The following is a 26254-nucleotide window of genomic DNA, read 5'->3' as shown; positions in this document are numbered from 1 at the left end:
ACCCTTTATTGAAGTAAAATAATTGAAAGTGGTATTGGACAACAGGACAGTGATCCAAAAACAAACATCAAAATCAAAACAAAAGTGGGTCACTGAGCACAAAACCAAGCATCTGCAATGGCCATCCCAGTCCCTGACCTGAACCCTATAGAAAATGAGTGGGCTGAGCTGAAGAGAAGAGGCGCTAACATGGATCTGGGAATCTGAAGGATCTGGAGAGATTCTGTGTGGAGGAATGTCTCTGATCTCTTGTCAGGTGTTCTCCAAACTCCTCAGGCATTATAGAAGAAAACTCAGAGCTGTTATCTTGGAAAAAGGAGGTTGCAAAAAGTATTTAATAAAAGGGGGCAAATAATTGTTCCCAGTGTGTTTTGGAGAAAAACATTTATTTCATAATTTTCCCCCCACTTTCAATTATTTACTTCAATGAAAGGTTAGATTTTTGCAATTTAAAAAAAAATATATATATCAAAAGGATTAACAATGCAGATTTATTTTTTACAGCCATCTTTGATCATATTTACCAAGGGGGCAAATAATTCTGACCAGCACTTATCATTTCCAAATGTATGCAGTCTATCCAAAAATTTGTTATATTCCATAATTATTATTTTTAAAAATCTGCATTAAAAGTCAATGTTGATTGCACAAAAAAACAAAACTAATATATAACAAAAAAAGGAAACAAATAATTTATTTTCGATTGTATTCGTTCAATACAAAAAGTACCGGTATACATCATTTGGTAATTTGTCATTCCAACTGTGGTATTATGGTGGTAATTTGACATATTTGTTATATATACATTTTATATTTGGTATAAAAGTCAATACTGACATCACTAAATATATAGAATTTTAAATATATATTCTTTTTGTATTGAATGTATTCAGTTAATACAAAAAAAAAAATGACCATGGTATCCATAGTTTGGTAATTTGCCATTTCAAATGAGGTAATTATAAAAAACAGAAATGAAAAATCCTGAAAGTGTCTCTTAAAGTAGATCATATTCATTTTTATTTTTAAACAATATTTATTTTGTTGTTTATATAGATTTTATGATACACTACAAATCACAAGTCACTTTAGTTCGTTGAATTTATTGGCCTAAGTTGGTATTTTCAAAAGCAAGCTCGAAGTAATTTGATTTATTCTTTACAGCCACATAATTTAACATTTAACATAAAATAACAGACATCTAATAGGTGTCCGAAAATTAACAGGTGATATAATGTCACAATACATATACAAACTATTGGATGGAATTCATGGAAATAAATAAAATGTGTAATTGGAAAGGAAATAATCAATAAATGAATACTCAAACAACATTTTCACAAGAAAACAATGGTTAAACCTGAGAAACAATGAGCAACATATCACATGGGAGACAATTCTATAGTTGTACATGTATGTGTGTCTGCACACGTGTGAGTGATTAAAACATACCATCCTTTATTCATGAGCACTCAGGGTGCTTTTGCTTGAGTCTGAACCTGAATATGTTTTTCTCATTTCCTCTGTCCACCTCTGATCTACATTCACTGTGTTCTGTTGTGCTGTTAACCAGTAGATGTTAACCAGTGTGGCTTCATAGCTCACAGTATACTTCTCCCTTTTATTTTGTTTCATTACCAAAATGTTGGTACCTATTTTCTGTGCATACATTCATACTTCACATGGAGAGAATGCAAGCAGCTCACAAGAGAAGGTTTTAGAAGGCAAACAGTATTAAGATGAATGTTCAAGTTTTCCTTCAGAATTTACAAAACCAATAGTGGTGGTTCATCAAGACCACACTGCTTAAACATCAACAAACCAATAACTTGAGTACAATTCTTTGGATTCAATTTCAGTATGAAAATGTCCTCAGATCCTCCTTTTCAACTGTATACACAGACTCAACCTTGCACTTGTTAACTCTTCCTCCATGTTTTTATAATGTTTTTTTGTTTAGTCCATAGTCTTATCACTCCATGCCATGGATTTCCTCTTGGCCAGCTCCATCCAGGATGGTTGGGCACTGTCACGAACAGACTGCAGAGGAGATGATGATGGAGACGATGAAGGTGATGATGATTGTGGTTTCTGCTGCCATTTATCCTCTCTGTCTGTTTGCCTCATGGGAACAGAAGAGACTGATGCTTCTAGAAATATCAACACCAAGTATGAGCATTTAACTGAATTGTAGCAATCATGTAAAACTCATATTGTATCTCACACTTACGCATTGGCATACTTGGGTCGAATCCAGTGCTTGTACCTGAGACTTTTGAGATCGGTCTGAGAGGAATTGTTGATTGAGATGGGCTTCGGGACTCTGATGTGGCTTTCTGCTCACCCGTCTATCGAAATAAGTAAAAAGGAAATCTGAAAATATTCACAAAACAGAATATACACAACTGTACTAGATATTGTGATTTTTTTTTGTTGTTGCCATGCCCGGGTCCGTCCTCGTAACAGATTCATACTTGGCGGAAGAGGTTTGAAAATGATCTTGTCGCCATCGATGCCACTGGAGATAACAGGCCAGAGGAGAGGAAACATTATCTTCTTCTACAGTGCCGTAGTACTACTAGGGGTTGAATGTTGCCGATGCTTTCAAAGCATTAGAGTAACATTTTCAGCCTGCTAGGAATGTTGTAGTCAAAGTCGAACGCAATATTCAGACAACACAATTCAGACAACGTGCTCATTCAGCGATCGTACGGACGAGATGATACGGGATCAATAAGAGGAGAAAGCATCCTCAGCACGCATTTGCGAGCAACTCTTGCTACAGCCACAGTTAACAGTGAAGAACGCAATGCTATTAGCCAGTCAAACAGAGATCGCTGTGGAGTACGCACAAATGTTGATGCGGCAGGATGTGTACAAGATTAAACCTGCTCAGCGTGGTGCGCCACGACGTAATCGGAAATACAATGGAAAATCAGCGAGCAAAACACAATCACTGTTTACTGCACAGTCCAATCGTAGTTGCTTCCGTTGAGGGTCTAGCTCTCACTTTGCCAATGCTCAAAATTGCCCTGCCTCAAGTGCTTTGTCCATCAGGTAAAAATAAGAGAGTCAGCACAGCCTGTACAGCCTTCCCTTATCAGCTAGAAATTCAGTTTCCAGAGAACTACACCATTTACAGGCATCATCGAGCACGTGGGCCTTGGCACTGGCAGCTTTTCAAAAAAATCATTCAATGCTGAAAGGACTCGATGGAGTCCAGAACTACCTGGATGATGTGATTGTGTATGGACACACTGCATCCCAGCATGATAACAACCTGCAGGCTGTTTTAACAACACAATGGCATGCAGGTCTCACATTGAATCAAGCGAAATGCAAGTTCAGCTGCTCAAGCCTTCCTTACTTGTTGGTACACACTCTTACTGCGCAAGGTGCTACCCAACCACTGTCACATTCAGGCTAGGATAGCACCAGCCCCCACAGATCCAGCCAAATTATGCTCATTCTTAGGACTGGCATCCTGGTATTTGCAGTTGGTGCCAAACTACTCTTCAGAGGTGAAGCCACTGAGGGCATGCTTAAAGAAAGTCAAGTCATATTTGTGACTTGACTGAGGACGCACATTCTGCAGAAAAGCTTTGAGAAATTGAAGTAGCTCATTGTGAACAATCCAGCTCTGGCAATCTTTGATCTGGCACTTCATACTTTAGTTACCTGTGATGCCTCGGACTATGGAATAGGGGCTGTGGTAATGCAGATTGGGTTCTGAGGTACCATAGCATTTCCGCCCAGCTCTCTCACAGCAGCAGAGTGGAAGTATGCCACAGTAGAGAAAGAAACTCCAGCCTACATCTGGGCTGTGGAGCAGTGGCAAACTTTTTGGTGATGCCGTAGGTTCACCCTTCTTATGGACCATCAAGCGCTAACTACTCTGTTGGTATCTAAAGGGATGGGTCGTGCTGGAATGCGCATTACGAGATGGGCCCTGTCCCACATGGCACCCTAAACACTTGCGGTCTTCCTATGAGTCTGCACTTTCGTGACGTTATGCCGCTTTGACTGTGGGGAAGTAGTTCTGAAACCTAAAATGACAAATGGGACATCCTATGGACTCGTATACTCGTATACTTTCTGCTGAACCCTTTGCTCTGTCATTGGAGGAGTTTTCCAAAGAATTTGCTGCTTGCCCTGAACTAACAGCACTATGGTAGCAACTACTTACAGGCTGGCCTAAAAACAAGAAAAACCTTCCACCTGAGCTGGCATCTTACTTTCATGTCAGGGATGAACTTGCAGTACCAGACAACCTGGTTTTAGAGGTCCATACTGCTTGGTGGTGCCCATATCCCTGTATCCATGGGAAAAGTTTGGACTAGACATTGTCGGCCTATTCGAGTTAGGGACCTGGGATTGCAGGTATACACTCACTTTAGTTGACTATCACAGCAAGTGGCCAGAAATAGCGTTTACAAGCAATGTAACTACTGATACTGTCACTGACTTTCTTGCTATAACATTTAGCCATTTTGGCAACCCTATGGATATTGTGACTGACAATTGTGTACAATTTACATCCCTTGCTGATTATTTTCTTGCAAACAGGAATATAAAACATGTTCGTGCCTCCCTCTACTTTCCTCAAGCTAATAAGGCTGTGGAGTGCATGAACCTTGTCCTGAAATATTGTGTTTAAACGGCAAGCTTGAAGGGTAAGCCCTGGAAAACTTCTTTGAGAGATACACCTAATGCCACCACAGGTGTTGCTCCCAGTGAACTCTTCCTTGGATGCAAACTGAGAATAAACCTTACACATTCTACACACTGGGCCCTCTACTGATGCTACAGTGCAAGCTCGTGTCCACGCCCGCCAGTCTCAAGTCAAAACATACACTCACATCAAATGTGCAGCGAAGCCATCTGTGTTAAGACCAGGAGACAGACTGCGAGTGATGTCTACTCATATGAAAAGGGCAGTCAAAATTCTGTCTACCTTGTACAGCCCTGGGGGGAAAAGGGGTTATTTGTTGTTGCTGCAGTTATTTTTATTCGTTTCTAGCATGAGTAAGATACAATACCATCCATGGGGCTTACGTGAGAAATGTCTAAGTGATAAGACCACTTTTTTAGTTCAAATTCAGCACAGGTTAAACTCTAGTCACACATTTTCTTTTCTTCATTTTTTCAGTTAAATGTCTTGTTTTTTGTGCCCATGATAGTCACGTGTATTATTACTAATAATAGATAAGGTATGCATTATTAATAATGAATTAGGTAATTTCAGATAGGCGAAATAACACTTATTCAATAAAGTTGATTCATCTTACTTGAAGAATGTGAGTCGAGATAACATGTTTCCATCATGTGAAACCAATGTACGTGATTGAATCAGTTTACTCTCTGGCTTATATATGACTGAAGAAATCGAGTGTGTTTGGAGATAGCATAATACTGTATATGATACCTTGGTTGCAACAGTTGTTTGAGTCTCCCAGCGCTGAACTAGCGAGGTCTTGTTTCCTAATCCTGCTGCCCACACTGGTCTGCCATCCTCGAGCCCGGTCCCCTTGCCTTGAGGCACAGACGCCCTCTCAGCTTTTCCTGAGATTGCGGTGGGCTCTCCTCCCTCATTCTGAGGCTGATCCTTTGACACAGTATTGGCAGACTGTTGGGAGACTAGGTGGGATGTTAACTTTGGGCTTGACGACAAATATGGGTAACCTGGGGGAGGTGTGGGACGCAGTATAGCCTGTGTGGGGGTCTGTGATGCTGCTCGCAGTGGTGATGACTGTGGTGCACATGCTTGTGCACATGCCGTGAGTACGGCTTGAGTGGTGGATTGTACGTTTGATGTACATGTAACTGTAGACTGAGTTGGTTTTGTTGTTGAATTACAAATTTGAGCTTTGGACTGAAACTGGACTTCTCTGGTACTTTCTGTTTGAGATTGACTAGTGGTTGTCTGAGTTGAATTTGCTGAAGTTTGGCTTGTTGATGCTGTAGTCTGAGGTTGCTTTGGAGTGAACTGTGTGGTAGATTGTGTGGATCTTCCAGTTGGCTGTGTTGATGGCAGTTGTTTTGTTTCTGTAGGTCTCAAAGGAGGTTGTGTAGCTGTCGGCTGGCTTGTAATGTTCTGAGCGATTCTTGGATTGGCTTGAATTGGTGAAGTGGATGTTTGCATTTGTGGTTGTGTTGTGGTCAAGGTTGTTGGTCGTGATTGTAAGCTAGGAAACTCAGGCAGTCTACTGGTAAAAAGCTGTTGCAGACTTCTGGTCTTCTCTCTGGCCATCTCCATCCAGGACACCTCTGAAGCTGTAGATGTTGGTGTGTTCTCCTGAGAGGACACTGCTGTAGTCTCTTCTCGAGGCAGGACTGTACCTTCTTTCGGGGGTGAAGGTACAATCTTAGTGTCTTTGCTCGCTGATGGTAAGGGCTGAGGAGGTTCTGAAAATACATTAGAATATCTATTTATCAGAATGCCATGCAGCTTATTTCAGTTGAAACCACCCATTTTCATGGAAAGAGGTGATCTAACCAAAATGGGAAACATGGGTGAATGTTAAATTAGGTAAGACTCTCAAACAAAGCTAAAGATTCTATAGGTGCATCCCAATTTTATTTATTTTTTTTGTTTAATTTGAATATACACAAGGAGAGACTACAGAGTGGTGCAGGTATGACATGACTTTGTAGGCCAAAACGCGGAAGCGAGTTAGCATTTTAGCACTTCCGGTTCCATCATCCTGAAGTCAATGGGTTTTTGGTTAAATGGCTGAAATAAGGTATGTGGTGAACACAAGCTCAAGACACTTTCACGTTTTATTCTACAACATAAAATACATCAATATTACCCCACTCAAGATTTTTTTAAGCTGTTACGTGTCTTGAAAAAGGCAGTTGCTAACAAGTGGCTAAATGGGACTACAGAGGCTGTCGGGGACATTAAACGTCATTACACTGAACAGGTAAACTCAGTCTGCTTTTACAGGCTCATTTGGCTTATAATTGTGCTCTTATAAACTATCCGAAGTCAAACGTTCTGGGAAAATGTTTTTAGATAAAGACTGAAATAATTGTCAGAAGTTTAGTGACGGTGACGTTTAATTCGTAGTTTTTGACTGCATTTAGGCTTCAAAATGCATAAAATTTATGTTCATCTGTGTAAATTATCTTGATGGACAAAACGTGCAAGTATCATAAACTTTTGTTGATCACAGAGCTTTTTTTAGCGATGATCCAAAAGGCTATGGGAAATCCTATTGGGTTTTCGTCCAGGGAACCAGTGTGATGCTAACTGCCGGTTGGCCTACAAAGTAACGTCATACCTGCACCACTCTATTATAATTCCCGTTTCATGCCGACTTAAAAAAAAAAAACTATATCCAACAACATTAGGTTCCATAAATACCCGCTTCCATTGATGTGACCATTAGTGTATCCTGACTGCAAAAATAAGGACTCTTATGAGCTGATATGTTTCAGTGTATCAAAAACACAGCTTCCAATTAAATCAGTGCAGTTACTTATTGTACTAAGAGTAGTTAATGATTCAAATTGTGCATTCCGTTAATTTTGTGAATTGGTAAGTTTTGTCGTAATGCCATGCCTCCTAATGATATCTCCTTAGGGTAGCATGTACAGGGTGAAAAGCAATGGTCCTAGTACTGAGCCTTGCGGTATTCCTTACAGAACTTGAGATATATTTGACATTTCTTCATTTAGTGCTGATAATGGTCAGATAAATATGATTTAAACCATCCCAATGCTATTCCACTTATGCCAACATAATTTCAGAGTCATTCAAAAGAATGTTGTGGTCGACAGTATCAAATGCAGCACTTAGATCCAGTAACACTAATAGAAAGATACAACCACAATCGGATGATAAGAGCAAATCATTTGTAACTCTAATGAGAGCAGTCTTAGTACTGTGATACAGTCTAAATCTTGACTGGAAATTCTCAGAGATACCATTTATTTAAAAAAAAAGGAACAAAGTTGTGAGGATCCTGCCTTTTCTAGAATTTTTGACAGAAAGGGTAGATTCAAGATCAGCTTGTAATTGACTAATTTCCTGTGCTTTTTACTCCAGGTAGGGGCCAACTTACACCTCTTTTAATATTTGACATTTTGTGCTATAACAACTAAATTAGCTAATGTTTTCATTTATTTCCTATAATAGCACATCATCCTATACATCTTGTAAGTTCTTTTCCAAAATATTTACAAAATTAAATATGTTACCACAATCTTTATAGTTTAGGACAATTACTGGATTGTAATGAAGCATTAAGAAACCAGAATCCTTAAATTATTTACGATTCCCTAGCTATTTTTGTAATAATCATGTATAACTACTCACTGTGCTGTTCTGCTTATCGCTACTCTTTTTGAATAATACTAAAATTGACTAATCATTAATAAGGAATAAAGATAATACAGACTTTATTGGTTTAATGATTTAGTAAAGTCATTTGTCAGTTTGGTCAGAAGAGGTATAACTTGAACATAGATGTATGAGCACAATCTGCCATTTGTTTACTCAGTTGAATAACCACTATCAGTGTAATTACAGACAGAGTCAGATGGGCACAGTTAAACATTTGAACAAAGCAGCTTTCTAAATGCTTTGACTCAGACAAGCACACCGACTGATTCCTGGCATGACCTGGAACATCATCCTCATAAGATATGTAGCTGTTCATATTTGTTGTAATTGCAAACTAAGTAGTTCAGAGGATTAATCTTCAAGCACCATGGGAAACCACAAAAAGAAACTCACCAGCATGTCTGAGAAAGCCAGCTCTCTCTTTGTCTCTACAGAAACCCCTGGGTGGTGAACTGGAGGACTGAACTGAGGTTGAGGACTCATCGGTTTGGAGAAAAGGGTCTTTGAGTTTAGCATGGAGTCTTAGGCTGGTGTGTTGATCTTCAGCTTTTATGTAGCTGGTTGAATCAGACTGTGAGGCCAGAGGTGGAGTCAGCAAATTGACTTCAACACTGTGGCATTTTACCTTGTCTTCTGATTGAGCTTTGTCCAAACGAAATTTTAGCGAAAGAGAGGTAGAGCGAAGCTTCACTCCAAATGCATTTGTCTCCCTCTCTATTCCCGCCGTCATGTCTTCCATCACATCCTCAAATGCCTCTTTTGCCAACTCCTCTACTTCTTCCTCAGTAGCCTCTACACCAATCTCCTGTATCTTGTTGTCCTGACTCTCCTCTTTTATTGGTATCACTGGATCAAAGTCTGTTTTGTCTTCCTTCTTTGATGCTGGTGGTAAGTTAGCATATGGGTCTTTTATTTTTTTCTCAACTTGTGAACTTACCTGCCGCTCTATCTTGAAATTTAAAGAAGGTTTAGTAGGTTCAGTAGCTTCTTTTTTCAGTCCAGCTTGCCCAACTACTCCAGTGAAGCTTGCAGTCCTCGGCCGCTCTTGATTCTTGTCTGAGGAGACATTGAACTGGAATGATCCAGACACAGTTCTCTGGCGCTTTATGGATTCAGTTTGAGAGTGATCTTCCTGACTAACGGCCAACACTGTGCTGACTGGATGAGGAGTTTTGGACTCTTGTTTTTCATCTGTAGATGGTACAGTTCGCCGCAAAGATGATGGTCTTAGATTTACTCCACAAAACACGTTGCCTGGAGCATAAGTAGAGGCCAGACGATTTTCTATATTTACTACATTCTGAACATTATATTTGCTCAATGTGTCCATCTTGTTTTGTATTAGCATAGCATTAGACTTCTCATCTTTCACAAGACTCGGTTCTGGTGTGGTAGTCACATTTGGTCTTACAGTTGGGCTTACAGTTGACACAAGGTTACTTTGGCTGTTCTTGAGAAGTTTGGAGCTATTGAGCATCTCACTTACTTCTCCTTTTCCCTTTCTATCAATTGGCACCACTGGGATTGGCAGTTTGGCTACTGGTGACTCAACTGGAGTCATATCTCTTAGGCTAGGGCTCGGAGGTGATGTGGACAGGATTTTTCTCTCAAGCTCAGGCTCAGCAGAAACTTGTCTACTATCTCCAGTAGTCTGCAAAGACATTAAAGGTGAAACTGGAAAACTCTTGATTTGTGAAGCCGTAAACTTCCCCCCTGGGCGCAAGACCTGAGAGGAATAAGAGCGAGCTCGAGGTATCTCTTTTACGAGAGCCAGCCCTTCCTCTTCCTCCCTCGTAGTCAATGAACAGTCCAGATTGTTCAAACTCTCAGATCGTGCTCTGCTTCCAGTCTGCATAGGAAATACAGGGTGAGAGGAAACAATTGGTAAATATCTTTAGGAAAATCTATTAAATATGACCTGTTATATGGAAAAGAAAAAGATGAAAATAAATTTTTTTTCAAAACCCATTAGTGCTCTAAGGATAAGTTGTAAAACTCAGAAATGAGATAGTATTTTTGCACTTCTGGTTCCATCATCCTGAAGACAATGGGTTTTTGGATAAGGTCTGTGTTTAACACAAGCTCGTGGTATGTTCAAGTTTTGTTCTCTGACAAAAAAAATTCTAGTCGTGATTTTTTAAAGGTTTCAAAAAATGTCTTGAAAAATGCGGTTGCTAACAAGTGGCTAGTAAGATGTTAAACAGGTTGTTGGGCACATTTAACGTCGTGATGGCTTTTACAACCTAGCTGTGTTTATAATCAAGCTTTTGCAAACTATTTTAACTCAAACGTTACAACTTTTAAAATAATGATAGAAAGACTTGTCTGAAGCTTAGTAGTGTGACAAGTCATGTGACAGTGGTGTAGGTCATTTATTTCCTAACTTTAGCTTTTTAATTCTGCCGATTACATTTAGGCTTAAAAATTCACTGTAAAAGTGGTGTTCATTTGTGAAGATTATTGTTATGAACAAAATGTGTGAGAATCATAAACCTTTGTTGATCAAAGAGCTTATTTTCAACAATAATTAAAAAGCCAATGGAAAAATCATGTTGGTTTTTGTCAAGGGAACCAGGGTGATGCCTGCAAAAATACATCATCACTGCAGCAGCGCTTTATAGAAATAGAGAATTGGTTTAGAAAGGGCCATGAAAAATACTCACTGTAGTGATTACCCTCTTGTTCTTGGCACTGGCCCTTTGGTTCTTAGGTTTGAGGGACATACGGTGACGGGCAGCAGAGTTGTCCAGGAGGGAAGTGAACTGTGGAGGGGTGCTGAAGTCTACCCCTGAGCCAGGGGCAAGTGGGGAAAGGGGTGCAGGGCTGATAGGACGAGGAGAGAGAGGCTGTGAGGAGGTCTGGAAGGGGAAGAGAAGCACACAATTAAACATTAGACAATATTTTAGACCAAATAAATCATTCACATTTAGGCCATGATATAGATGAATGAATGACAGGCATAATGTCAACACAGAGGTGAAATGGCGAGGGATATAAAAATGCAAACACAATGACATGGTGGTTTACATCATATTTAGACTGGAATGAGGACAAGAACTGGTATCCACACAAAATGGATAATAGGTTTAATCACAAACTTATGCAGATGTCTGATCAATGATTGTTTAGTCAGAAAGGCCAAAGCTGTGCAGATTTATATAACCATTTACACACATACGTGCATTACAATACACTACGTCACAATAAAGATACGGATACTGCTGCTATATTACAGTACAAGCACCTTGTTCGATATGCTGATGTACAGTCCTTCACCACGGGACACTTCAGGGGGGCTACGAGGAAGGCCGTCATCTTCCGAACTTCCACCAAAGTCTTCACGACGTTTAATGGGCAACAGAAGGGAGGGAGGGCCTAAATGCATCTTCTGCTGCTGGAGTTTCATCTGATCAACCGAAAAAAAATGACCTTTCAACTTCATTGTATTCATAAATGAATAAAAACTATTTGAAACACTTCTGTCAATCACATTGATGTGTGTTTATAAAGTGTGCAATAATTAAGCCGAGTTTTGTGTGTACTCACCCGAAGAACTTGAATTTTGCCATGAATGTTCTCTTGAGACAGAATTCTTTGCGGTTCAGTGTCTGAATGACTGTGCTCTGCCTGAAAAATGCTGTCATGTGAAAATGCCCGGGATTCCAGCATGCCTTTGGAGCAGCTTTGAAGAAAAGATGCAAGAAGCAAAGAGGTACTTATTGGGGAAATAATATAATTTTAAAAGAATATACTTAAGTAGGAACTGAATGTAATGTTTTTTGGCACTTAATTTCATGTTAATTGCAAATAAAGGAAATATTGTAGTTTCAATTTATATTAAATTCAATTAGTTTTTTTTTTTGAACCACTAAAGTAGGCACTTTTTTACATAATTACCGGTGTCTTTGAAATATGGTTAAAGTGTCCTACAGAATGTACTGACAAGCATTTGTGGTAAACTAAAATGTACTTTAATTTCATTCTATTGAAACTCGTATGTCATTTATTTGTAATTACACATTTGTAATGACGAATGATGCAATTAAGTACATTTAAAATATATTAACTCTGATTGTAAAATCAAATAAAAAACAGTTAAAATAAATAAAGTGTCAGTGTTAAAATAAGTGTACTTCTTTAAAGCACAACAAAAGAGTATTAAACCGTGATTTAAAATGTATTTTAAAGTTAAACTTTTAAAAGTGCGGTAAAAAAAAAAAAGCCTTTTATTTCATTAGTATTCAATTATCTGCAAAAACTGTTTGTTTAAAACATACTTTTAAGATTTGAAGTACACTATGCACATTCGATAAAATAAGCACACAAGGGATCATCAAATCATGCAGAGCTTTAAGTGGTTTCAAAGTGACACCATGCATATGTGAGTGCTCTTAAGTCATGCTGGCAATCAGTGTGAACACTTACTCTGACTCTTCCACACCCCATGTGATATCACTTTCAGACTGACTCTGCTTCATACCACCGTCTTCCTCTTTCCTCCTTATCTTCCCAAACAGGCGTGACTTAAAAGACTTTAACCTAGACTTTTTCCTTCCTAAACATCAAACATATCATCCCTTTATCTTATTTTCTTTATTGCAGTAAACTCGGTGAAATAAAAGAGACAAACATTATGCTGATTTATTCTTTTTTAGAACAGTCTTCTGACCTGTTAAGTCATCACTGCCTTCTCCCTCTGGGTCTCCTGAAGCCTCCGGAACATTCATCTTTACCGGTACAGCTGTTAATGAGGACAGTTACGCAGAAATCAGATAAGACAGAATGAGGAGGAGTGAAAAAGAAATACAGAAGGGGTTGGGAAATCGTCAGCGGAATTGTCAAAGGAAATGTTCTAGTCGAGAATGGTAAAAGAATAGAAAATTACAGTTTAATAATTATTAACTGTTTTTCTTAAATTCACATTGACAACAAACAAAGAGACTTGTTCTTCAAAGGAGAACAGCAGAAGAGTATGAAATGCGAAATACTTGAGAAATGTTATATCTCTGATGTGGCAACGTGGCTAAATTCTCTCTGCCTGCGATATGTATCTGATAAGAGAATGCTTTTCTCAACCCAGAGACCAAAGGTTTATTTTGCAGTCATATTTTCCATGTAACCAGACTAGTGCTTTCAACTGCACTATACCGACAATTATGTGTGTTACTTTACAACACTGTTCAAAAGTTGGGGATCATTAATATTATTTTTTTAAAGAAATTAATAATACAGCAAGGATTCATTAAATTGATCAAAAGTCACAGTAAAGACATTTATAATGTTACAGATCATTTCTTTTTCAAATAAATGCTGTTCTTTTGAGATTTCCATTCATCTAGAAATCACGTATCACGGTTTTTACAAAAATATTAAGCAGCACAACTGCTTTTAAAATAAATAATAATGTTTCTTCAGCAGCAAATCAATATATTAGAATAATTTCTGAATGATCATGTGACAGTATATACTATTGAACAGTAAATGTATGAATCACATGAAGCATATTGTTAAAAGCACACTGCTTTAAGTCAGTGGTCAGTAACCTTATGTGCGCTACCATTAGCACTCAGGCAAGATTCATATTATTTATTTAGTTAGTGGTAATCTTTCCTCATTGTCAAACAGTCATTTTTATTTAGAAACCGTGCTACTGTACTGAACCGTGCAGCACGGACAAGAAAAATTAAAACAGTCACTTCATGTCAAAAAAGTTCCTCCAGGAACCAGTTGTCTTGATCACATGGAAATGAACTGAAATGTGTGAGACTGTGTCCTTATTTTGGACAATGTGCGTCACACTTATTTCACTCTTATGTGCGTCTGTATCCTTTATTATGACAACAAACCTTTCTTATCACTGACCATGCCTTGATAATGCAGATATGCACTAACAGAAAAAAAACATGCAAAGTTCACCGAGTCCTTCCCTTAATCTGACATCTGCTGTCTATTGTGAAAAGAAGAAAAAAAAAACTCAGTATGTACAGTATGTGATCAATTGTTAAAATTAGGGATTCACCGATATGAACATTTTGGCCGATACGATAACCGGTAATTCTTTATAATTGAAAGCCGATAACTGATATAATATTATATACATTTTGCAAGGCTGATTACAAAAAAGTCTCACTATTAAAAGCCATTTCCCAAGCACACAAATTTCCATTATAATTTTATGTAGCCTATTTGACAGACCTGCGCTGCACATGTTGCACTGAACTGTATTTTCCTCTTTTAAAGTGATTACAATCATATTTCAAGCTATTTATCAAAACCATCATGGTGAACAGTGTACACTTGTCTTAGCTGAAAAAAATAATCTATTAATTACCAACTTTAATATATCGGCATGATTTTCTTATCAGGCCGATAATGATAACGTTAAATATGAACATATATCAGTTGATACCGATATGGTGGTTGATATATCGTGCATCCCTAGTCAACATGTGCCATTTTTCCTTAGTGGAAGCAGTCAGTGCCTTATCAAAAAGTAGCATCCAGATCACATGGAATATAAAGATAAGCTTTGCTGGAGGACATTTCATAGAGATCACTGTTAGATTTCCCTGAGCACTAATCCTACAACTACAGTGGCAGAAAGGGGACCAAAAAATAACCTTGTTACATTGCTTCAAATGTTTGGGGTAAGATTTTTTATGTTTTTGAAAAAAGTCTCTTATGCTCAAAAGTCTGAATTAATTTGATTAAAATTTAAATATTAATATAATTTAAAATAACTGTTTTCTTTTATGTAATTCTATTCAAATGTAATGTATTTCTGTTATGGCGAAGCTGAATTTTCAGCATCATTACTCCAGTATTCAGTGTCACGTGTCACAAAAATCATTCTAATATGCTCATCTGGTGCATTAGAAACATTTCTAATTATCAATGTTGAAAACAGTTCATATTTCTGTGGAAACTGCGATACATTTTTCCACCCCAGGATTCACTGATAAATAGAAAGTCCAAAAGAAATGTTTTTACTGTCACTTTTGATCAATGTAATGCACCCTTGCTGAATAAAAATATGAACTTCTTTAAAAATAAATCTTACTGACACCAAACTTTTGAAATTAGTGTGATTGACTTTACTGTTTAAGTATTTCATATTTTATATTCAAAATAATAGCTATGACCGATGATATACTGTGATTGCCCTAGACAACAAAGCATAATACTTCAAATAATATTAAAGGGACAATGTGTAGTTTTTTAGGTATTTTATTATCTAAAATCAATATTTTTATTCTTAAATATGTCCTCAATGGTGTACAAATACCTATGCCAATGATCAGACTTATCCTCGTAAACGAAGAATTTATTATCTTTATATGCATGGGACGGGTAGGTCCACGGAGGCTTCCATGTAGTTCCGCCATCTTGAAAAACTATAATAGCAGAGAGGGACAAAAAGTACTAGGCCAACATGTTTCCACAACGCGTTTTCGTTCAGAACCAGCGTCACGTGACTGAAACCAGCAGAAGCGGAGGAGCAGAGCAGTGAGAGGCGCTTGTCACTGCCCCAGCAAGTTTAAAAGGCTGCACTGTACGGTTAGTCACAGGATAAGGAGTCCTCGTCGTCGAAAAAGTCCAAAGTACACCGTAAAAACGAAACGTGACCGGAGATTACAAAAAACATGGGTTAATGTCGGGATAGCTTTTTCCAGGTGGAAAGCGCTAATGCAGGAGAAAGCTTTCAAAAGGGACGCTGAAGTTGCCTGCTTTCTTCTCGACAGGTAAGTCAATGTTACGGTCTTAATTACAAGCTTTTTTTCATTGCTTGGTTGTGTACTTTATTATATAGAAAGACAGTATAACTCGATGAAGTGCTATTAAAAGACATCGCTTTATGGTACGTAACGGCTACCGTAGATGCAACGCGCATTTGAAAAAGCGAGGCGCTGGAGAGCATTATTCGTTTGAATGCAAAATACAATTTCACCACTAGATGGGAGAAATTCCTACACATTGTCCCTTTAAGCAAGAAAAAAATACTTACTTTGTCAGTGAGAATCCTTCTTTTTCCTCTTTTCTGTGTTATTTAGCTTTTGTTCTTGTTTTTAACGGAAACGCATGTCCTTACATCCAATGAACCATGACAGTTCTTCCCCAGTCACAAACATGCAAGAGAGATGGAGGAACTTGGACCAAGAGCAAAATCCAGATAGGAACTGGCAGAAGAGAAAGCAAGGAAGAGGTAAAGGACAAGCAGGCTCTGACAAAGAGCAGCATCGATGTTTGCTAATAAGGAGTTGGAAACACACCGACTGTCGAACTGTTACATTTCCAATACATGCTTTTCCTGCACGCTTAAGCTCTTTACAAAACACTAAACAGCTTTGGAGCAGCGCTGGCCGAATGCAGAGCTGATGAAGACAACATAACACACCACCAGCACTAGACCAGCGAGAGAGAGAGTGTGTGTGTGCTGTTAGAATAAGCATAAGAAAGCTATTTGGTCAAAGGCCTACTGCAGGTGTAGCCAGAGCATCACGTCTGATATACCTCTTGTGTTTGTAAATGATAAGAGAATGTTGAAAATATCACTAAGACAACGAACAACTGTCATCTAGCTGTGTGATACATTTGCATCAACACGTCAGAGTAGTTCAGTTTTTGTATGCAAATCATTTAAACAATGTCACATTCCATTTAAAGGTTGCTAAGCAAAAAATTGATATGGTAGTTTATATATATACACTACCATATCATTTGTTTGCTTATACTGTATACACTACAATTCAAATGTATGAGGTCAATTATTTTAAGAAATGAATCCGCCCATTAGATTGATCAAAAAGTGACAGTAAAAACATGCATAATGTTACAAAAGATTCCCATTTTAAATAAATATAGTTCTTTTAAACAGAATCGTGCAAAAATGTATCACAGTTTCCACAAAAATATTAAGCAGCAAAACTGTTTCAAATTGATAAAAACAGTAAGCAATATTTCTTGAGCATCGAATCAGCATATTAGAATTCTGATGGGTCATGTGACTGAAGACTGGCGTAAAGATGCTGAAAATGTAGCTTTGCCATAAAAGGAATAAATTACGTTCTAAAATATATTAGAATTGATAAAATACAGGATAAAATTTTTTTTCTAATTAATGCTGCCTTGGATAAGATACTTTTTCCAAAAACATTTAAAAAAATCTTACCAACCCCCCAAGTTTTGAACGGTTGAGTAAATGCAACACATGGAACAAATATGGGGCAAAATATTGTATAAGCATTACTTGTGACAGATGAATTTGACATCAAGAATTAGATTCTATATCCTTCCTTTTAAAATGTAAGCCTATTTATTTTGCTGTCCTAATGTGGTTAGTGCATTTTATTAATAATATTTATCAGGGTAGACTAGTCAGTTGAGAACCACTGCTTAAACAAATCTATCAGCATCTGAACTAATCTGTAATGCTCACACTAAACCCGAATAAGTTGGCAAAACTCAAAAAATTAAACGCAATCAGTTGCCTCAAATTTCTTAAGTTAAGGAATTCAAAGTTTAAGTAAGCAGAACTGGCAGATTTTTATTTTGTACTTATACATTTGAATTGTTCTTAACTTGAAATGTTTGAGTGCACTAATTCATACATTTAACTTAATACTTTCATGTAATATCAATGTGAACACTTTTATTAGTATAAACTTAGCTAGGTTTAACAAGCTAGTTTGCTAACATACTAATTTGTTAGCATGTTAACAATAGTATGTTATACAGTAGCACTTGCTGTATGAGTACAGCAATATAAAGGTTTCATTTGCTCTCAAATCAAGCTGCATGCACCACTTGCCACCATGATGGTAACTATCCTAAAACCAACATTAACAGAAATTCTTCTAAATTAGCATAATAAAACATTAATCTTGCTCAAAAATGTTACACTTACACTTCATTTTACCATTTACTCTCCCATCTGCAAAGCATGCTGGGAAATAGACATCCCAGCCGTTTCAGTTAAACTTGCACTTAGGTGCTCTAAGTGATGTTGGGTGACGTCACTTCTTGTTGACGTTTAAAGTATTGTCAAACAAAACGGAGGCTAGCTAGACCCTCCCTCCTCCTCATCCGCGCACTAACCCCCCAAACCCCACCCCCAAATCCTTCTTGTCGGTTATTGGCTGGAACGGTTTGTTATGTTTCGTGGTGCGGGTTAGCCCAGTTTGTTTTTCTTGCCGTTTGTGGAGCCTGGGCTATGCAGAGACCGTGTTTTTTTTCAGTGTGTTCAGGGGACAGGCAGCTAGCGGATGGTGAGGAGATGTTTGCTGTATGTGACAAAAACATTTTGGGCCTAAAAAACGCGTGACATCGCTTAGAGCACCTTTAAGTTCGTCTAAATCAAAAGAAATAATTTCATAAGACTCAAAACAATGAAACAGTTGAGTTTACTTAAAATATATCAGTTCTGTGAACTTGAAAGAAAAAGAAAGTGCTAAATGCTCATAAAAGTTAATTTGACTGAACTAATTAGTTTAATTTAAGTTTGTCCAACTCAAACCAATTAATTATTTTGAGCGTTAGGGTTTACAGTGCTGAGATCATCATGTTTAAAATTGTACAGTTAGGTGATATAGTGGAGTTAAGCAGATGATGTGCTTCATTTTCTTGTGCAGACTGTGTAGACAACGACAGGAGCTCTCAACTCCCTCCTGCGTGTTACTATAAGTAACTGTGAAAGTAGGCTACAACCTATTTGAAACGTTTAAAAGGTGAGATAACGAAATGACAGACAATTGGCTGTCAAAAAAAAAAAAAAAAAAAAAAGTACTCGGCCCATTATTCTCATCCGCATGTACGTCTCCATCATTGACTTTTTAACCCTAAAAATTGTGACACTCTCATTTAACTACCCATTATCTCTGAGGATTGAACGTTTTGTATCCGGCACTCTGCAAAACACAGAGCAGCTTTGCCCCAGATACAGGCATAAATCTGTGTCAGGATCCAGAGTTGGCCACAAATCCCTCTCCTTTTCTCCTACTGGACAAAAGTCAGCGCAGCATCTGGGTGACTTTCAGCCAGCCTACATTATGCGTCTGGCCTTTAATATAATCCATCTGTCAATTTACATTTTTATATTCAGACATGCATATTGAGGAGGATGCAAACGTAATCTGCACATATGTCTCATTTAATGTAAACCAAATCTTCCAATGAACATTTTACTAACTGCTGAAGCGACACTTAATTTCCTCCAATTATTGCAGGACAAGGAAATATATTACCGTTGTATGCTAAATTGTTTCAGACATTTATAGCCAGTTTGAATTTATATTTTACTTTTCATTTCATCTTAATCAGCAGGGTGGTCTATGCCGCAAATATTCTACATAAATATAACACATACTTTGTACATATTTGTATAATTAAAGCACATTGCACACTGGTTAGTGTACTTGCTACCCTACATTTTATGTGTGAGTCTGTATATATATTTATATAAATAACTATAAGGTTTTGAGTCAGTCACACAAACGCTTTTTTCTCCAGCAGAGGTTTTGAATGTTGGTTTCAAACACCTATCTCTAAAATTCAAATATTTTTAGTGAATTCAGTCTTCCAACTAAAATTACAAAATATTCATGTTTTTGTAATAGCAGTTGGGTAAGTGAACTGAATTAAACCACACTAGCATTCAGACAACACGGTCAAGAGGACGATTTTAGGGTATTTTTCATGAATGTCAGGGCAAGTTGTCATGTGTTTTTAATTTTATGCAATTTATTAATTATAAATGATGTTAGAGTTTTGTTGGTCAAAATATTGGTTTTATATTTTGTTAACATTTTGAATATTATATTGTCGTCTTGTTTAAATGTCGCATTTTCATTGTGACAAAAAAACTCTCCCAAATAATTTAAAGTTGTTGTTTTTTATATCTATATTATTTACACATGCGGCATGTAGTCAAATCATCATCATCATCATCAGGGTTAATCTCACAAAACCTCTGAAGAACATGTCCATGGTCATAAATGTCACTTCAAAGTTCAAAATCATATTTTTTTACCACTATTAAGATTAGTAGCAGACAGTGTGACAATTTTATGACAATTAAGCACATGACTTTCCCAAGAAAAATAATAATAAAAAGCTATAAGTGTTTACATATATATATTATATTTTTTTATAAACAACTAAATTCATTACTAAAACACAACAAAAACACACACATATATATATATATATATATATATACACACACACAGTATGTAGGCTATATATATATATATATATATATATATATATATATATATATATCGGTTAACATTGTATTACAGTGCAATAGTGCTTAATTCTCATGAAAATAATGTCTTAATAAAATAATGAATATGTCTTAACATGTCCTGGACGTGTTTCATGAGATTCACCCATCATGATCATCATCACTCCAAGTCTGTCCCAATGAGAGGTGAATAGTGTTATTTAGAGACAACAACGCTCTATATTTTTCATGAACTGAGATGAGGAGCACATATCGAGTCGAGATTAAGGGCGATTATAGATTTAATCTCCTCCTGCAGGGAATTCATGCGTGTTTCATTGTAACTAATGGATTCGAATATGACAGGCAAAAGAAGCATCTCAGGCAAACATGTCCAAGCAAACAAATATCCTCCAACAAAACACCTTCAGCTTTTGATTTAGTTATTAAAATCAACATCATCAGTCAACAACAGTGCTTATCCCTTCACAAACAGCAATGCGTTTATAGTTTGAATGTCCCATATACAGTGCCCCATATAAATATTACTTTAAACAGATATTCAAAAAGCCATAAAATACAGTATAGGTTATCGTTTGTAAAATTACTGTGCACGTCACAATAGCAGATATTAAGTAAGTTTCAATAAAATAAACAAAAACTTACAGTAACCACTGGAACAATATCTAAAATCAAAATGAACACGACAACTAACATTACTGTCCTAAAACTTAATATAAATATAATAGCGTAAACTCACATGCTGATGTAAATCATGGAGAAAGTGAAGTCGGTGTGATCTCTGGCATTCACTTGCTCTTTAACTGAGCCGGTGGAGGCAAAACACCGTCATATCAAGCGACACATGACGTTGAGCACAAGGTGAAATATAACGCAAATCATTCGCTTTTACAGGATGACTGAAAGTTCACCCATTAAACACAAGATGGCGCTGCTGTTGTACAGAATATATATTTAATCGAAATCAGCATAGTCAGTAAAAACAAACATTTTAATTTAGGACACATACTGGTGTGACGAACATATTTTACACAGTACTAACTTATTTACAACTGAACTTTGGTTTTTACCATATTTACAGAGGCACCAGATAATAAACACCAATATCAGTGTGTAGAATGTTTAAAAACACCAGAATAAAGTAACGAAGCAAGTAGGTCTCAGGAGCCGTATATTCCCCTGCAATACATATCAGCACGTTAAAAAAAGACAATAAAAACAGTTCTTTCGCATAATTAAAAAGCAAAAGGCACATTTCCAGTCGTGCAGGTAGGTGTGTGAGGACTGCATTTGAAATGAAGTCCCATAAATATGGCAGACAGTGGAGACGTTTTAGAGGCAAGCGCTTTAAGATGAAGTCTTCTTAGTGTGTTTAGTATGAAAAACGTCCACAGTGGTCTCATGACACTCTCTCAAATCATAATCACAGTATCCTACAGAGAAGCGACCCTTAAAAAAAAAGAGAGAACATTTTAATATATTTTCATATATCTATTATGCAAGCACTCACATTTCAGAGGTATAAATGCTTAATGAATGGTACCTTTGGTTTCTTGAAATAGTCGAGTCCCCTGCCGATCTTAATTATCCAACCATTATTAAACCTGAGGAAACAAAATGAATACATACATTATATAGACAATGTTAAGACATTACGTCCCAGTTTACTGTGATATACAGTCAATGAGAATGATGTACCTGATCTCCCTGTCATGAATAGTAGATGAGTACTGAATGTCCAGACAGATATTTTGACACTGTAGCGACTGCTTTATTTCTGCCAGGGCACTGGTTTGCGGAGCGGAGCGGTCCTTAAAAAAACAAAACAAACACATGATTAAGCCAATGTATGTCAACTTATACCACTGATGAACAAAATGATAAAACTTTACCTCATCCAGTGAGGTCAGAAGGTGAATCGTCTTTACTTGACATGGAGATTTCAGCAGCATTTCACAGAAACGAAGAAAATTATACAACTGCAAAGCAAAACATTTGTAATGCGTTTCACTCTGTAATACAGTTATTTAGTATCTCAGCATCTGAATCTAGAGCATCACTGTAGTCTCTACCTGATGGACATGCCGTACATAGGGGTCCTCCACCCAGACTTCAGTCAGTGCGTCTCTGATGTATGGTTTAAAGAGGGATTCATAGCTGAAACCAGTGGAACTGTCAGCTATCTTTATCTGCTCATGGTATTTCCCCTCTGACAGATGAGATGACAATGAGAAAAATTAATAGTAAGGTTAACTAGAATGTACATTTCCTGAAGAAAATGTGGTGCTTGCAGTGGCAAAATTCGCCACTCGGTTGCTAGGGTTTTTCTAGGGGGTTGCTAAGGTGTTCTGGGTGGTTGCTAGGGTATTCTGGGTGGTTAGTATGGTGTTGCTAGGTGGTTGCTAGGGTATCCTGGGTCGTTGCTAGGGTGTTGCTAGGTGGTTGGTAAGGTGTTTTGGGTGGTTGCTATGCGGTTGCTAGGGTGTTCTGGGCGGTTGCTAGGTGGTTGCTATGGTGTTCAATCAATTAGATGCCACAAAGCCCCAAATATGATTATCCACACTCTAAAATTTAAAAGGCAGCTATATATTTTCGACACCCAATTTATACTGTGAAATAGTAATATTTTAAATATGTGTTAAGTATTAGGTGGCATTAAATTATTTAAATTAAAATTTATTTATTTTAATCAAATGTTTTTATTTTTAAACATATTTTTACACAGTTTTTCTAAAACTTTTCCACAGACAACTTTACAGTTTTTATATAAACTTTTTTCTGGAGTTTCAAAGTCAGATTCTACTGATTCTACAGGATGTTCTAGGAGAAATATGTGTCGCGTTTTTTAACGGTCCACCTGGAAACAAAACCCCTCATGGAAGAATAAAAGTATGTGAAGTATATAAAGTTCACAAAATATGCCCAAGACTTTTAAGACGGTCTGCTATTGTAGGAACATTGATGTTACATTTTTACGCCCCTGAACACGCGGCACAAAACGAACTGTGATTGGTTGCTTTACATGTCAGCCAGACAGCCTCTGGGAGGGTCCTTGGCCAATGAAGGCTGCTATAGAGTGGTGCAGGTATGACATCACTTTGAAGGCCAAAACGCGGAAGCAAGTTAGCATTTTAGCACTTCCGGTTCCATCGTCTCGAAGTCAACAGGTTTTTTGTATGGGGTTTTGGTTAAATGGCTGAAATAAGGTCTGTGGTGAACACAAGCTCAAGACACTTTCACGTTTTATTCTACGACACAAAATACATCAATATTACCCCACTCATGATTTTTTGAAGCTGTTACGTGTCTTGAAAAAGGTAGTTGCTAACAAGAGGCTAAATGGGACTACAGAGGCTGTCGAAGAGATTTAACGTCATCACGCCGAACAGGTAAACTCAGTCCGCTTTTACAGGCTCATTTGGCTTATAACTGCTCTTACAAACTATTCTAACTCAAACGTTCTGGGAAAATGTTTTTAGATAAAAACTGAAAGAGTTGTCGGAAGCTTAGTGATGATGACGTTGAATTTGTGGGACCGTGGTGTAGTTCGCTTATAGCCTACCTTTAGCTTTTTAATACTGGCGACTGCATTTAGACTTCAAAATTCATAAAAGTTGTGTTCATCAGTGATAATTATCTTGATGGACAAAACTGGCAAGTATCATAAACTTTTGTTGATCACAGAGCTTGTTTTGAGCGATAATCCAAAAGCCTGTGGGAAAATCCTATTGGGTTTTTGTCGAGGGAACCAGCGTGATGCTAACTGCCGGTCGGCCTACAAAGTGACGTCATACACCACTCTATGGAGTCCAAACCGTCTGCTGTCAGTCTGAAGGTCTGGCTACTCGAGACTACCCTGGTGTTGATTACGCGAGACGTAATCAGATTACTTCTTCCCCAAGTAACTAGTAAAGTAATGTTTTTGTTTTGTTTTTTGTTTTTTGACATTTTCAACAGAATATCTGAGTTACTTTTTCAAACAAGTAAATCAAGTGACTTTGTTTTCCAGTTTATTGACGGACACCTCTCATGTCCCCATGCAATACTGTAACGCATTACTTTTAAAAGTAACTTTTCCTAACACTGACACTAGCACTGACACTGATTGTGGTCCCCGGAGCCCAGTTTAAAATTCCTGGTTTAAACCACTTTCTTTACCCTCTTTCAGTTTGTTCGCATGGTCTTTGATCTGTTCCGCTCGGTCCATGTAGCCCTTGATCTTCTCTCTGTAGTGGACCTTCTTTGAGTCATCTTTAACAGCTAGGAAAACAGTGATTATATTCAGTAACATTTAAATCCATCAGCAAAAGAGCACATTTACCATTTTCATACCTTTGAGGGCATCCAACAGGAGCTGGATCCCTTCCTGGTAGCACACCAGAGCCTCCTGAAAGCGTGAGCTGTGATCGAGCTCTACAGCTCTCTTCAGGACAGAGATAGCAGAGCTCTCCATGCCTGGGAGGAAATCATGAGCCATGTCTACTCTCTGTGATGGCTGGAGCAACAGAAGTGGCAGCAGTGCTGAAGAATACAGTCCGGCTGACAGTGATTCTTACATGTGCATTATGTTATTGTGTACGTTAGTCATAGCAAATAGGTCTGCACTTCTTTATGCCTTTCGAAAAATCATGAGAAGCACAACATTTTCAACACTATCCAAAATAAAACCTTAAAAACATTCGAATATTGTGGGCTTTCGTGAAACAATGTTACACTAAATCAATGGAAGCACATTTACTTATTTAAAACGAACTAAAATAATGACGCGTCGATTGTCCTCGAACGCGAAAACAACTTTTTTAGCGAACTAATCAGTTTTTAATCAGAGACTATTATACTGCGCGTTTCCCGTAGGAACTAAAATGTGAATACCTACTTACGTGTTTATTATGCTGAGGGACCAACTTCCGTTTCCGTTGACCGCAGATCACTAATAAAAGTCCATATTATTATTAAAAGTCAATAGCATGGTTTAGTCAGTTACGTTGTAAATTATAACAATGCATCGTTCAATAATTTATTGCCCATAAATATACTGGAACTATAATAGTAAACGCACAGATTTTTTAATTTGTCACAAAATGTCCTTGATATATTTAAATTTCATTTAAATAGGCTAATGCTCATGTTATCATTATTATACCAGCCTATTTAAGCACATCAAATGCATTTACATGAATGCATAGGTAGCACTAATGTAGCAAAAATAAATGCACAAATATTTTGGGGAGAATATAAGTTTGAGCAATAATAGAGATGCTAGCAAAAGAACAGAAAACATCTATTCTTCTATTGCTGTGTATTTCAATTGATTATTTACTTTAACTCACTACTGTTTATTTAGGTTTGGATGTAGTAAGAAGTTGTTGTACTGTACAATGGTAGTAGCTCAGTCATGGTCTGTAAGGTTTAAATTAGGAATGTAGCGTTATCAATAATCTAATGTGTAATATGACATTCACCCCACATAAAATGTAGGCCTATAGAAATATGAAAAGGATTAAGAAATGTTTAAATGTGAACGTTAATGTGATTAAAACTAGTATAAGGGGATGTTTTGCAAATGAACTGACCACATGACGAAACTCTACTGAATTCAACCACAGTCAGAAAATCAAAATGGTGTTGACAGCTCATGATGTTGACAAAAATATTATACATTT

General features: G+C 37.3%; 2 protein-coding genes across 5 annotated transcripts; both read right to left on the bottom strand.

Moving 5' to 3' along the window:
- Positions 1-1084: 1084 nt before the first annotated feature.
- Positions 1085-21398, bottom strand: cracdla (cracd like a). 3 transcript variants are annotated; one of them, XM_084421763.1, is made up of 11 exons: positions 21331-21398; positions 16356-16527; positions 13020-13091; positions 12776-12905; positions 11897-12032; positions 11595-11756; positions 11014-11208; positions 8744-10199; positions 5426-6405; positions 2231-2348; positions 1085-2150 (listed from the first exon to the last, which is right to left on the bottom strand). In XM_084421763.1, the coding sequence occupies exons 3-11, from the start codon at positions 13075-13077 to the stop codon at positions 1957-1959; spliced, it is 3429 nt and encodes a 1142-aa protein (XP_084277889.1). In that variant the 5' UTR covers positions 13078-13091; positions 16356-16527; positions 21331-21398; the 3' UTR covers positions 1085-1956. The 3 variants fall into 3 exon arrangements, with proteins under 3 accessions (XP_084277889.1, XP_084277891.1, XP_084277890.1); XM_084421765.1 differs by having other exon boundaries at positions 1091-2150; positions 2267-2348; positions 21331-21396; XM_084421764.1 differs by lacking the exon at positions 16356-16527 and having other exon boundaries at positions 1091-2150; positions 21331-21396.
- Positions 21399-21524: 126 nt separating this feature from the next.
- Positions 21525-25485, bottom strand: mitd1 (MIT, microtubule interacting and transport, domain containing 1). 2 transcript variants are annotated; one of them, XM_084421766.1, is made up of 7 exons: positions 24924-25482; positions 24750-24851; positions 22664-22800; positions 22484-22570; positions 22290-22402; positions 22135-22195; positions 21525-22040 (listed from the first exon to the last, which is right to left on the bottom strand). In XM_084421766.1, the coding sequence occupies exons 1-7, from the start codon at positions 25066-25068 to the stop codon at positions 21939-21941; spliced, it is 747 nt and encodes a 248-aa protein (XP_084277892.1). In that variant the 5' UTR covers positions 25069-25482; the 3' UTR covers positions 21525-21938. The 2 variants fall into 2 exon arrangements, with proteins under 2 accessions (XP_084277892.1, XP_084277893.1); XM_084421767.1 differs by having other exon boundaries at positions 21531-22040; positions 22484-22513; positions 24924-25485.
- Positions 25486-26254: the final 769 nt, after the last annotated feature.

This window comes from Rutilus rutilus (genome assembly GCF_951802725.1).
Source record: "Rutilus rutilus genome assembly, chromosome: 10".
Taxonomy (NCBI): Eukaryota; Metazoa; Chordata; class Actinopteri; order Cypriniformes; family Leuciscidae; genus Rutilus; species Rutilus rutilus.
This window is presented reverse-complemented; position numbering and strand designations above follow the sequence as displayed.

Coding starts and splice junctions, on each gene's coding strand:
- mitd1 (XM_084421766.1), bottom strand. CDS start 25,068: ATGGCTCATGATTTCCTCCCAGGCATGGAGAGCTCTGCTATCTCTGTC. Junction 22,403..22,483: donor TTCTGACCTCACTGGATGAG/GTAAAGTTTTAT, acceptor TGTTTTTTTAAG/GACCGCTCCGCTCCGCAAAC. Junction 22,196..22,289: donor ATTCATGACAGGGAGATCAG/GTACATCATTCT, acceptor TTGTTTCCTCAG/GTTTAATAATGGTTGGATAA.
- cracdla (XM_084421763.1), bottom strand. CDS start 13,077: ATGAATGTTCCGGAGGCTTCAGGAGACCCAGAGGGAGAAGGCAGTGAT. Junction 11,757..11,896: donor GCAAAATTCAAGTTCTTCGG/GTGAGTACACAC, acceptor TCGGTTGATCAG/ATGAAACTCCAGCAGCAGAA. Junction 11,209..11,594: donor ACATCAGCATATCGAACAAG/GTGCTTGTACTG, acceptor TTCCCCTTCCAG/ACCTCCTCACAGCCTCTCTC.